Here is a 14416-nt window from a genome sequence, read left to right as displayed (position 1 = left end):
GTAGTCTATGTCGAGTCGACCATTTAACATTTTGTGAAAACAGGTCAGGCGGTGTACTTCACGTCTGTCTTGCAGAGAGTTCCACTTTAATGAATTTAAAGGTTGAGTAACACTGGCTTCTCTCTCATAGGTATTTGTGACAAATCGGGCTGCCTGTCTTTGGTCTCGCTGCATGGAAGTAGTGTTTTTTGTTTGTGTTTGGGTCCCATGCAGCATTGCATATTCCAAATGTGGCCTAACAATGGGGAGGTACAACTTCTCCTTAACTGAAGCTGAACAATGGTGAAAATTTCATCTCAAAAAAAATTTAGGACTCCTGTTGCATTCACAGTTGCATGATGTGTCTGACTATTCCAGCTGAAGAACTGGCTCCTGTTCTGCATTTTATTCCCAGCAGTCACTCGACTCAGGTGACCTTTCCTTGGATTGGAGAAAGGCAAACATCATTCCTCTTTATGATTTCAGTGGGACAACATTAATAATTGGCAGACTTATTCAAATGGGGAAAGAATTCAAAGTTCTGAGATGCAACGGGACTTGGGAGTCTTCGTACAGGATACCCTTAAAGTTAACCTACAGGTTGAGTCAGTACTGAAGAAGGTGAATGCAATGTTTGCATTCATTTCTAGAGGAATAGAGTATAGGAGCAGGGATGTGATGTTGAGGCTCTATAAGGCGCTGGTGAGACCTCACTTGGAGTACTGTGGCCAGTTTTGGCCTCCTTATTTAAGAAAGGATGTGCTGACGTTGGAGAGGGTACAGAGAAGACTCACTGGAATGATTCCGGGAATGAGAGGGTTAATATATGAGGAACATTTGCCCGCTCTTGAACTGTATTCCTTGGAGTTTAGAAGAATGAGGGGAGACCTCACAGAAACATTTTGAATGTTGAAAAGCATAGACAGAGTGGATGTGGCAAAGTTGTTTCCCATGATGTGGGAGTCGAGTACGAGAGGGCATGACTTAAGGATTGAAGGGTGCCCATTCAGAACAGAAATGCGAAGAAATTTTTTTAGTCAGAGGGTGGTGAATCTATGGAATTTGTTGCCACGGGCAGCAGTGGAGGCCAAGTCATTGGGTGTATTTAAGGCAGAGATCGATAGGTATCTGAGTAGCCAGGGCATCAAAGGTTATGGTGAGAAGGCAGGGGAGTGGGACTAAATGGGATAATGGATCAGCTTGTGATAAAATGGCGGAGTAGACTCAATGGCCCGAATGGCCGACTTCTGCTCGTTTGTGTTATGGTCTTAATCACGGGTTTCACCACTGTATCCAGTGTTGTGTTTTAAAGTCCCCTGTTATGTGTCCGACAGTGCCGTGTTGTTTGTGGAGTGGGCAGCGTGGTGTTTGTCCACACACAGTGCATTAGTCAACAGAAAACCTCTCATCCCTGCAGTCTCTGTCTCCTGGTAAACTCAACACCCCGACAATGTGGACCATAGACACCCCTTCCTCTCAGAGTCAGGGGATCACTCAGACAGCTGATCGCTGAGAGGAATTATATTTATTGGTCATTAAAGTTCACCCAGATTCGTGTGGACGGATTTGATGTGGAGTTCGGGGTGGCACAGTGAAAGGGCCGGACGGCCGAACTCTCTCCGTTGTCCAAACATCCTTCCAGGTGAGGCGACACTTCACCTGTGAATCTTCCAGGGTCGCCAGTTGTGTCCGCTGCTCCCGATGCAGCCACCTCTACACTGGTGACACCAGACCCTCCGCAGTTCGGGGGGGGGGGTTCGATGTTATTGTTCCCTTTTGTGCGGGAGGGGTGGGTTTTGGGGGTTGATGATCGGGATGCCGTTCTTTTTGATGGGTGGGGGGGTGGGAGTTTGATTTTTCTCTCTGAACGTCTTTCATGTTCTTTCTGTTTTGTGACTCTCTGGAGAAAAAAAAAACAGAATTGTTTACGGATACCTGCTTTGATAATAAATTAACATTTGAACTATCCGCTCCGAGCGGGACTTCCCGGAGTCAAACATTTTCATTCCGATTCCCATTCCTGTTTGGACGTGTCAACTCATCGCCTCCTTTTGTGCCAAGATGAGGCCACCCTCAGGGTCCAGGATCAGCACCTTGTATTCCGTCTGAGTACCCCCGTCCCCAGCCTGATGGCTTTCTCCGTGAATTGTCGCCTTGTCGTTGTGGAGAAACTTAGAACCATATAACCATATTACAATTACAGCACGGAAACAGGCCATCTCAGCCCTTCTAGTCCGTGCCGAACACTTACTCTCACCTAGTCCCACCGACCTGCACTCAGCCCATAACCCTCCATTCCTTTCCTGTCCATATAGCTGTCCAATTTAACTTAAAACGACATCAAACCTGCCTCAACCACTTCTGCTGGAAGCTCGTTCCACACAGCTACCACTCTCTGAGTGAAGAAGTTCCCCCTCATGTTACCCCTAAACTTTTGTCCATTAACTCTCAACTAATGTCCTCTTGTTTGAATCTCCTCCATCCTCAATGGAAAAAGCCTATCTGCGTCAACTCTATGTATCCCCCTCATAATTTTAAATACCTCTATCACGTCCCCCCTCAACCTTCTACGTTCCAAAGAATAAAGACCCAACTTGTTCAACCTTTCTCTGTAACTTAGGTGATGAAACCCAGGTAACATTCTAGTAAATCTTCTTTGTACTCTCTCTATTTTGTTGACATCTTTTCTATAATTCGGTGACCAAAACTGTACACAATACTCCAAGTTTGGCCTCACCAATGCCTTGTTCAATTTCAACATTACATCCCAACTCCTATACTCAATGCTCTGACTTATAAAGGCCAGCATACCAAAAGCTTTCTTCACCACCCTATCCACATGAGATTCCACCTTCAGGGAACTATTCACCATTATTCCTAGATCCCTCTGTTCTACTGCATTCCTCAATGCCCTACCATTTATCATGTATGTCCTATTTTGATTAGTCCTACCAAAATGTAACACCTCATATTTATCAGCATTAAACTCCATCTGCCATCTTACAGCCCCCTCTTCTAACCAGCCTAAATATCTCTGCAAGTATTAATCCTTTTAATACTGTCTTAAGATTTTGGAAATATTCTCTGTAATTTTTATCAGCAAAATATTACGTCATCTGGTTAACACTGAGTGTCTGGACAGCCTTGCAGCACCTGCTCCATAGCTTTCTGTCAGTGTAGGCACAGATGCGATTCCAAAAATAAGCCTATTACAGGTATCCCCCGCTTTTCAAACGTTCGCTTTCCGAAACCTCACTGTTACGAAAGACCTACATTAGTACCCTGTTTTCAATAACAGAAGGTGTTTCCACTGTTACCAAAAAAATCAGCGCGTGATAAATGGCAGCTACGCGCCCCGAGCAGCCGCTCTCCCCCGGATTCGGAACTGCATTCTCGCCGGCATTGCTTAAACACGTGTCTGTGAGCAGCCGTTAGCAAGATGAGTTCTATGGTATCGGAAAAGCCAAAAAGAGCTCGTAAGGGTGTTACACTTAGCGTAAAACTAGACATTATTAAGCATTTTGATCGTGGTGAACGAGGTAAGGACTAAGTGAGTTTGGCTTGTGGAAGCTGACGAAGATGATGTTGAAGAGGTTTTGGCATCCCATGACCAAGAACTGATAGATGAAGAGCTGATGCAATTGGAAGAGGAAAGGATAACAATCGAAACCAAATGAGTAATGATAAAGTACGGCTTTAATTTTGAAAGGGTACGTCAGTTTAGGGGATATTTGCAGGATGGTTTGAGTGCTTACAAAGAACTGTACGATCCAAAAATGTGCGGGGCTCAGCAATCAAGCAAGCCTTGCACATCAGCCACAGCAGACGACGAACCTCGATCTTCGACATCGAAGTGGGCAGCCATAGAAGATGAGCTGCCTGATCTAATGGAAACAGACGACGAGATGACACCCCAGTGTCCCACCACCCCAACTGCCAGGCCGCGGATAGATACCGATTTGCAGAGAATGCAGCAGTAGCCGGGAGAAACACAGCACATCTTTAAGAAAAAAGATGAAATAAATATGCTGATTAATTAGGCGCCACCCGACAAATAATTGTCAGCCCTGAACAGAGGCTACGCAATCGGCACTGATCTGGGCCGACAATTACGTGCCGGGCGGCACCTAATTAATTAGCATGTTTATTTCCGCTTTTTTCTTAGAAATCTGCTGGATGCATCCCGGCTACCGCTGTACCACTGCATGCTTCGCGGCAATGTATCGCTCGGCAGCCTGGAGTGTGGGGGCCACTGCACCACCCAAACTCCAAGTCTAACACACCATCATCAGTGTGCTCCGAGCTTTCCCAATTCCAGTAAGTGAACTACACTGTACATACATTATATCTACTTTACATCGGCTGTGTATTTTTACCTGTTATTTGGTATGATTTGGCAGCTTCATAGCTTAAAGGTTACTGGAGAGCGCTTGCGCCGTGTTTTTGCCAAATTCGCTTGCGTGAGATTTTCGCTACGGAGAACACTTCAGGCAATGATTGTGGAAAGGTATTTCTACTTTATATAATCTGTGTATTTATCATATCATTCCTGCTTTTACTGTTTGTTACTGTTATTTTAGGTTTTATGTGTTATTTGGCATGATTTGGTAGGTTATTTTTTGGTCTGTGAATGCTCACAAAATTTTCCCATATAAATAAATGGTAATTGATTCTTCACTTTATGGCATTCCGGCTTACGAACCATTTCATAGGAACGCTCTACCTTTGGATAGCGGGAGAAACCTGTATAAGCTCCTGTGTCCATTCCCCTCGCTCCTCTTAATTATCTATTCCAACCTCAAAAATACCCAGGCAACTGACCTTCACCCCCTGAGGGCAGTGAATCCCAAAGATTGTACACTCAAATAGATAGATACCTCATTGATCACAAAGCAAAATTAGATGGAAACCATAAATTTCCAGGAATTTTCACACATCCCTCATCAACCCGCTCTGTCACTCTCTAAATGACGAGGAGAGATACTCCATGAAGATGCTTCACAAATACCCTATTGTTTGTGAATATGTTCTAAATTTCAGGGCCAAATCATCTCACCTCTGCTGGTAAAGCATCCCATGTATTACACTGGTAAAACTGCACTGCTGGCTCCATAGCTACTCTTGAGATTTCTCTGCTCAGGGATTACAACCGTGCATAGAATTCCAGATGTGGCCTCACTAACACCCTGTACAATGGTAGTTACACCGGACCGTTACATAATCTCCACCCCCCGTTTGGTGAAGGCCAAAATACAATCTGCCTTTTGAATTACTTGATGCAGAACCAGAACGGCGTCATTAGATTTCCTTCCTTTGCTTCTGTGTTATCAGCAAATTTGGACATTTCCCATCTCGTTCCCTCCTCCAGGGGATTAAGCAGTGAACATGTTTACTGAGCATATAAACAGGTACCAGAGCCTGTCTGCAGGGTTAGTACTTTGCTCTGGGTGTAAGATGTGGGAATCCCGGGAATCTTCCCGTCTCCCAGACGGCCATATCTGCGCCAGGTGCACTGAGATGCAGCTGATGAGAGAGCACGTTAGGGATCTGGAGCTGCAGCTTGATGACCTATAGCTTATAATGGAACGTGAGCAGGAGATCGATAAGTGGGTGACTGTCAGGGAAGGGATGGGAAGAGCTCAGATAGTAGAGAGCACCCCTGTGGCCATCCCCCTCAGGAATCGTTATCTTGTTTTGGATGCTGTTGAGGGGGATGACCTGACACAGGACGACCACGGCGATCCGGTCTCTGGCACTGGGTCTGGTTCCGTGGAGCAGAAGGGAAAGAGGAAGATGATCTCTGTTTTAAGTCATCATTACCTGAATCCCAACTTTGGCCATCATGGGTATCAGAATCATGCTGCACAGAACCGTCTGCATCGGCAGATATTTTAGCCATACTTCGAGTTACTGTGCAGGAAGGATAAATGTTAAAATCAATCTGTGGGTCCTCAGTGGTTGGCTTAGTTGTCAACTGCACTGCAGGATCAACTTTACCATCTGCCAGGTCATTCCCTAACAGCAAAGTAACATCTTCCACCTGTAAATTGGAGCATAATCCGATCCTAACAGGTCCCAAAACCAACCCTGACTGTAAAGTTACCTTATGCAATGGCACAGAAACAATGCTGCCCCCAATGCCTTTGATAAGATTTACCTCACCAATGTCAGTCTCATCACCAAACTTTAGAACGCTGTCTAATATAAGTGACTGAGAAGCCCCAGTATCTTGAAGAATTTTCACTGGTACTGGGGTTGACCATTCCTTTACTAATACAAAGCCATCTGACATAAAAGGATCAAATCCCTTCTTAACTCGGTCAGACCTCTCAGTCCTTAACTGAGCCTGAACAAAATGTTCAGAACCCTGTGGGTTTACAGGTGCTTCAACATACTGATCACAGGCATGTGGGACTGCCTCCTTTTCCTTTTTCTTCTTCAGGACGGAACAATTAGCCATCATATGACCAGCTTTCTTACAATAATAACAAGTAAGACCAGACTATTTCTCCTTCAACTGCTTCCCTTCATCCTCACTCTTGTCACGAGTCCCAGCTTTAATTTCTGGTTTACCCTGGTTATCCCTGCTACTCTCTGGGAAACTCTTACTCGGGGTAAACATAACCTTGTGGGTTAATGCAAACACATCTGCTAATCCAGCAGACTCCTGCAAAGTGGCAGCATCCTCTTCATCTAAATACATCTTTATGTCATCAGGGACGCACCTTCTGAATTCTTCAATTAAAACCAACTCTTTCAAGCTGTTAAAATCATCATTTACATTTTTATATGTGCACAAGCGGTCAAAACACAAAACTTCTCATAAGCAAATTCCATATAAGTTTGGTTCACAGATTTTCTCAAATTTCTAAACTTTTGCCTGTACGCTTCTGGGACCAACTCGTAAGCTTTGAGCACAGCCTGTTTCACTATGTCATAATCAGCTGCTTCAACAACTGTCAAAGCAGAATAGGCTCGCTGAGCCTTCCCCTTAGTTACACTTTGTAAGAGAATAGGCCAACCCTCTTTTCGCCACTTTAAACTCTGAGCAAACTTCTCAAAATGCTGAAAGTATTTATCAACCTCTGCCTCGTCAAATGGAGGTACCAATTTAACATCCTGACTGCCCTCAAACTTATCACCAGAGTCTAATGCTAGACCCCTTTGCTGCAATCTCTCTATCTTTTCCAGCTCCAACAGCCTCTGTCTTTCTGCTTCCCCCATATTTTTCTGCCTCTTCTGTTTTTCTGCCTTTCCAGCCTCAATCTGACTCTGCCTTTCCACAGCCTCCATCTTTAATTTTTCTAACTTGTACGGGAGCTCAAGCTCACTAGATTTACTTTCAGGAAACACCTCCAACTCCTCCACTTTAAACACACCCTCAGATATATAATGTTCAGCTATTATCCTCTGCATCTGTGACCTCCTCATTGTCGATTTCACCTTAGCAAGTTTTAACCTTTTAGCAATACTCAACAACTCAGTCCTTCTGGTGTCCTTTAGTGCGTCAGAGGTTGATGCTTCCAGACATCTATCAACATCCATTGCTGCTGATTTTCCACACACAAATAAATCAAAAGGGATTACTCCAATGAAATCGATAATTAATCAATACGCCTCCAAATCTTTTCCTGTATCGGATGCAGGCTCCAAATTTGGCCCCGTAACACTTTAGAAATGAGTCAGCAGCAATAGACTACACCTAGAGTCTGTTTTTGATGTTAAATCCACTATCTTTATTAGCACCTACTAACAATATAGTAACTTAAGCAAGATAACCAAAAGTTAACTGTGTTATGTGTATATATGTGGGTAAATATAACTCCCAAACTATTGAGCTCAGGGGAAACAAGGCTTGGAGTCTTGAGATGGTAAACTATGAAAGTTCAGTTCAACCACAGAATAGTTGAGGAGAGAGAGAAATTTGTAATCCTGGGTAAATGTCGAGAGAATGCAATAACGTTGAATTCCACAGCATCCATGGTGGTAAAACGAGAGAACAGTCACTGTAGAATTTATCCGTCGTTGTTCCAAATCCACATACAAATTATCACCAAAAGTGACTTGTCACAAGGAGTATTGTCTTCAAGTGAATTTCCACACCACAGCCAGGCAAGGGTTAACACATAAGTGGTCTTCACAGGATACCCCAAATCCAATCCACTCCTATGGATCAAACGAGATGACAATCACACATTTGATGTTCGCTGAATTGATAATTAACCCAACCTTGTGGGCATAGGAAAGTTCGAAACAGTGACCCTTGGCCACTAGTTCCTTTGTTTCGAACCTTCCATTTTTCCTCCTTCATCTCCGTCTGACTCTGAGTGTCTGTGTCCTTGGTTAAAACTAAACAAGCTGTGAGCGATGTAAACAAGCTGCAAGTCAGACTGATTCACCTTCTTAATCTCTCTCTCTCTCTCTCAAAATGACAGTCCACAGCAAACAAAATCTGGGGATTCAAAACAATGGCCACTCCCCAGTGTGAACTCGCTGATGTGCCAGCAGGTGGGATGACTGAGTGAATCTTTTCCCACAGACTGAGCAGGTGAACGGCCTCTCCCCGGTATGAACTCGCTGATGATTCTGCAGGGTGGATGAGTGAGTGAATCTCTTCCCACATTCTGAGCAGGTGAACGGCCTCTCCCACGTACGAACTGACTGGTGTGCCAGTAGGTGGGATGACCGGGAGAATCTCTTACCACATTCTGTTCAGGTCACAGACTGAACAGGGGAATGGCCTCTCCCCAGTGTGAACTCGCTGATGACTCTGTAGGGTGGATGAATGCAGGAGAATGGCCTCTCCCCCGTGTGAACTGACTGGTGTGCCAGCAGTCCGGATGACCTAGTGAATCTCTTCCCACAGACTGAGCAGGTGAACGGCTTCTCCCCAGTGTGAACTCGCTGATGACTCTGTAGGTTGGATGAGTGAGTGAATCTCTTCCCACATTCTGAGCAGGTGAACGGCTTCTCCCCAGTGTGAACTCGCTGATGACTCTGTAGGTGGGATGAATCAGTGAATCTCTTCCCACATTTGGAGCAGGTGAATGGCTTCTCCCCAGTGTGAATTCGCTGATGACTCTGCAGATCGGATGACTGAGTGCATCTCTTCCCACAGACTGAGCAGGTGAACGGCTTCTCCCCAGTGTGAACTCGCTGATGTCTCTGTAGATCGGATGACTGAGTGAATCTCTTCCCACATTCTGAGCAGGTGAATGGCTTCTCCCCAGTGTGAACTCGCTGATGTCTCTGTAGGGTGGACGAATCAGTGAATCTCTTCCCACATTCTGAGCAAGTGAATGGCTTCTCCCCCGTGTGAACTCGCTGATGACTCTGTAGGCAGGATGACCAAGTGAATCTCTTCCCACATTCTGAGCAGGTGAACGGCCTCTCCCCCGTGTGAACTGACTGGTGTGCCAGTAGTCTGGATGACCTAGTGAATCTCTTCCCACATTCTAAGCAGGGGAACGGCTTCTCCCCAGTGTGAACTCGCTGATGTCTCTGTAGGGTGAATGACTGACTGAATCCCTTCCCACAGACTGAGCAGGTGAACGGCTTCTCCCCAGTGTGAACTCGCTGGTGACTCTGTAGGTGGGATGAATCAGTGAATCTCATGCCACATTCTGAGCAGTTGAACGGCTTCTCCCCAGAGTGAACTCGCTGGTGTTTCTGTAGGGTGGACGAATCAGTGAATCTCTTCCCACAGACTGAGCAGGTGAACGGCTTCTCCCCAGTGTGAACTCGCTGATGTCTCTGTAGGTCGGATGAATCAGTGAATCTCTTCCCACATTCTGAGCAGGTGAATGGCTTCTCCCCAGTGTGAACTCGCTGATGTCTCTTTAGGGAGGATGAATCAGTGAATCTCTTCCCACAGACTGAGCAGGTGAACGGCTTCTCCCCAGTGTGAACCCGCTGGTGAGCCATTAGGTCAGATGACCGAGTGAATCCTTCCCCACAAATTCAGCAGATGACCAGCCCTGCCCAGTGTGAATTGCCTGGTGTGTCCACAGGTGGGAAGACCGACTGAATCTCTTCTCACACACAGATCAGATGAATGGCCTTGTCCAGTGTGAACTTGCTGATGTACCTTCAATTGAGATAACCGAGTGAATCCACTCCCACTGTCTGAGCAGGTGAACGGCCTTTCCCCTGTGTAAAATGACGGGCATGCCAGTCGGTCAGATGACCAAGTGAATTCCTCCCCACAGTCTGAGCAGGAAGGATGGTCGATTGAATCCCTTGCTCCACTTCTCAAACATCTGGACAGAGACAGCAAAACTGGCGTGCCATGTTTGAGATCCCAGGAGCTAAATTCCTTCTCGTTTTTAACCTGTAAAAAGATTTACAAAATCCATCAATGGGTTAGGACGAAATTTCAGATGAGATTACTTGAGTTGTCAAGGTTTGATCTGGTATCACACTGTTACATTGAGGTTCAACCCAAGTTGGATAGAGAAATCACCTTCTGACAGGGCACAGTGCTGGTATCTGAAATGACCATTACTTCCCTGCTGCTCTTCTTGTCTCTATAAGAATGGGGCATTTCTGCCATCTCCAATTCGTTCCTTGGCTCAGTTTGACTCTCTCCATTGGTATTATTCCCTGTTCCTGCTAAGCAGCATGGGTGCCTGGCTCCACAGTAACTGAAACAGTATCAGGAAAATTCTCTTTCTTGTCATGCGTCTGGGATTTTCTTTTACGTATTATTAACTTAAATGCCACAGTTTTAACGCCATATAAAAATTCCTGCTGAGATGAATGGTTGGTCTGCACAGCTGTTAAAAGGACTTAGAGTGAATTTTTGTATTATTTCAGGTTCTTGTCACAGTCATAGAAAATTACAGCACAGAAACAGGCCCTTTGGGCCATCTGGTTTGTGCTGAACTATTTAAACTGCCCACTCCCATACCCCCACCATCCAGGTACCTATGCAAACCTCTTAAATGTTGAAATTGAGCTCGCATGCACCACTCGTGCTGGCTGCTCATTCCACACCCGGATGACCGTCTGTGTGAAGAAGTTTCCCCTCATGTTCCCCTTAATGTTTCACCTTTCACCCTTAACCCATGGTCTCTGGTTGTAGTACCGCCCAATCTCAGTGAAGAAAGCCAGCTTGCATTTACCCTATCTATACCCCTCTATCACAATCAAATCTCCCCTCGGTCTTCTACATTCTGAGGAATAAAGTCCTGACCTGCTCAATCTTTCCTTATAACCCAAGTCCTCCAGACCTGGCAAAATCCTTGTGAATCTTCTCCGAACTCTTTTAACCTCTTTTACATCTTCCTATAGGTTGGTGACCAAAACTGCACACAATACTCCAAATTAGGCCTCACCAATGTCTTGTACAAAGTCAACAGAACATCCATCTATTGTTGTCAGTACTTTGGTTCAAAAAGGCCAATGTGCCAAAATCTTTCTTTCCATCCCTATCTAACTGTGACACCACTTTCAGTGAAATACAGACCTGTATTCCAAGATGCCTTTCTTCTACATCACTTCTCAGTGCCCTAACATTCACTGTGTAAGACCTAGGTCCAACCAAAATGCAACACCTCGCACTTGTCTCCATTAAATTGCATTTTGCATTTCTTAACCCATTATTCCAGCTGATCCAGATTGCACTGCAAGCCATGATAGTCCTCCTTGCTGTTCACAACACCACTAATCTTGGTGTGATCCACAAATTTGCTGATCCAGTTAACCACAGTATCAACCAGATTACTGATATAGATGACACACAATAAGATACAGCACCGATCCCCGTGGCAAACCACTAGTCACAGGCCTCCAGTCAGAGAGGCAACCGTGTGCTACCACACTCTAGCTTCTCCCAAAGACAGTGACTCACCCAATTTACTATCTCATCTTGAATGCTGAGTGACTGAACATTCTTGACCAATCTCTCATATGAGACTTTGCCCAGTGCCTTGCTAAAGTCCATGTAGACAACATTCACTGCCTTGCCTTCATCCACTTTCCTGATAACTTCCTCCAGAGACTCTATAAGATTGGATAGACATGACCTACTGTGCACAAAGCCATGCTGTCTAACCTTTTATCAGTCCACACCTATCCAAATACTTACAGTATATATCTGGTTCCTGCACATACATTCCAATAACTTACCCAAAACCTATTGGGAAACTTTCAGAAACCAACAGCAGACAACTAAATAAAAAAGTCAGGTGAGCTCAGGGCATGGAATCATGATACTGTTGTCATTAATGCATCTTGGTAGCACCCAACAGTCTGAGGCATTTAGAGGAACAAAATATCCCGGCCTCAATATCTCTTGATAAGCAAGGTTCCCTGCACCTGTAACTTTTCAAATTTTATTTTGGCAGGCATGTACAAACTCTACATACTCAAAATTTCACTTCTGAAGGCCTCCCACTTACCAAGTACTCCTTTGCCAGAAAGCAGCCTGTTCCAAACCACACTTGTCAGATCCTTTCTCAGACCATCAAAATTGACCTTTCTCCAATTTAGAATCTCAACCCGTGGTGCACACCTCTCGTTTTCCATATTTACTTTGAATCTCATGGCATTATGATCACTAACTTCTGTCACCAGCCTGTCATTTCCTAACAGCTTATTGCACACTTCTACGTCAGGAATTCAAATTACAGATTAAGGGCACATTTGACAAACTCTACCCCATCTAGTCCTTTTGCTGTATGGGAGTCCCAGTCAATATATGGAAAGTTAAAATCACTTACTGGAACAACCTTTGCGTCTTGGCATGGTGCAATCTCTCTACAAATTTATTCCTCTAAATCCCTCAAACTGTTGGATGCAACCAAGTCCCCACAATGGATACAATTTCATAATTCCCTGTCCTGAGCTCATCTGGCTTTCCTACGATGCTTCTTGCATTGTGATATACACAGCTCAGCACATTCATCGCACCATGCTCAACCATTTGATTGCTGACTCTGTCTGAGGTCTGAACAACATCTGACTGATGTCAAGAAAACAAACTCTCCCTCATTGTCACAAAAACAAAGAAGCTGACTTTGGACTACAGGAGGAATGGAGACAGGCTAACCCCTATTGACATCAATGGATCTGGGGTTAAGAAGGTGAACAGCTTTAAGTTCCTGAGCATAAACATCACCAAGGATCTCACATATAACCATATAACAATTACAGCACGGAAACAGGCCATCTTGGCCCTTCTAGTCCATGCTGAATGCTTACTCTCACCTAGTCCCACCAACCTGCACTCAGCCCATAACCCTCCATTCCTTTCCTGTCCTTTCCTGTCCATATAGCTATCCAATTTTACTTTAAATGATAATATCGAGCCTGCCTCTACCAGTTCTATTGGAAACTCATTCTACACAGCTACCACTCTGAGTAAAGAAGTTACCCTCATGTTACCCCTAAACTTCTGCCCCCTAACACTGAACTCATGTCCTCTTGTTTGAATCTCACCTACTCTCAATGGAAAAAGCCTATTCACGTCAACTCTATCTATCTCCCTCATAATTTTAAATACCTCTGTCAAGTCCCCCCTCAACCTTCTACGCTCCAAAAAAATAAAGACCCAACTTGTTCAACCTTTCTCTGTAACTGAGGTGCTGAAACCCAGGTAGCATTTTAGTAAATCTCTGTATTCTCTCTATTTTGTTGACATCTTTCCTATTATTCGGTGACCAGAACTGTACACAATACTCCAAATTTGGCCTTACCAATGTCTTGTACAATTTTAACATTACATCCCAACTCCTATACTCAATGCTCTGATTTATAGAGGCCAGCATACCAAAAGCTTTCTTCACCACCCTATCCACATGAGATTCCACCTTCAGGGAATGATGCACCATTACTCCCAGATCCCTCTGTTCTACTGCATTCTTCAATGCCCTACCATTTACCATGTATGTCCTATTTTGATTAGTCCTACTAAAATGTAGCACCTCACAGTTACCAGCAGTAAACTCCATTTGCCATCTTTCAGTCCACTCTTCTAACTGGTCAAAGGATTTTCTACAGGGACAAAATCGAGAGCATCCTGACCAGCTGCATCACTGCCTGGTATGGGAACTGTACTTCCCTTAATCACAGGAACCTGCAGAGAGTGGTGCGGACAGCCCAGCTCATCTGTAGATGTGAACTTCCCACTATTCAGGACATTTACAGAGACAGGTGTGTAAAAAGGGCCCAAAGGATATTGGGGACCCAATTCACCACAACCACAAACTGTTCCTGCTGCTACCATCCAGGAAACGGTACCACAGCAAAAGGACCAACAGGCTCCGGGACATCATCTTCCACCAGGCCATCAGACTGATTAATTCATGCTGATACAATTGCATAACTATGATATATTGACTGTCCTATGTATGAACTATCTGTTATAAATTACTATGAATTACACTTTGCACATTTAGATGGAGATGTAAAGATTTCTACTCCTCATGTATATGAA

The 14416-nt window shown here is 44.6% G+C and overlaps 1 protein-coding gene across 1 annotated transcript; it reads right to left on the bottom strand.

Annotated features, from left to right (window-relative positions):
- Positions 1-8769: 8769 nt before the first annotated feature.
- Positions 8770-10268, bottom strand: LOC134341940 (gastrula zinc finger protein XlCGF26.1-like; the record flags this gene model as incomplete). Its single annotated transcript, XM_063039890.1, has 1 exon — positions 8770-10268. A coding segment is annotated over exon 1 (1134 nt), but the record flags the coding sequence as incomplete, so codon positions are not given.
- Positions 10269-14416: the final 4148 nt, after the last annotated feature.

This window comes from Mobula hypostoma, unplaced genomic scaffold, assembly GCF_963921235.1.
Source record: "Mobula hypostoma unplaced genomic scaffold, sMobHyp1.1 scaffold_42, whole genome shotgun sequence".
Classification (NCBI taxonomy): Eukaryota; Metazoa; Chordata; class Chondrichthyes; order Myliobatiformes; family Myliobatidae; genus Mobula; species Mobula hypostoma.
The sequence above is the reverse complement of the archived record's forward strand: the minus strand, read 5'-3'. Positions and strand labels throughout refer to the sequence as shown.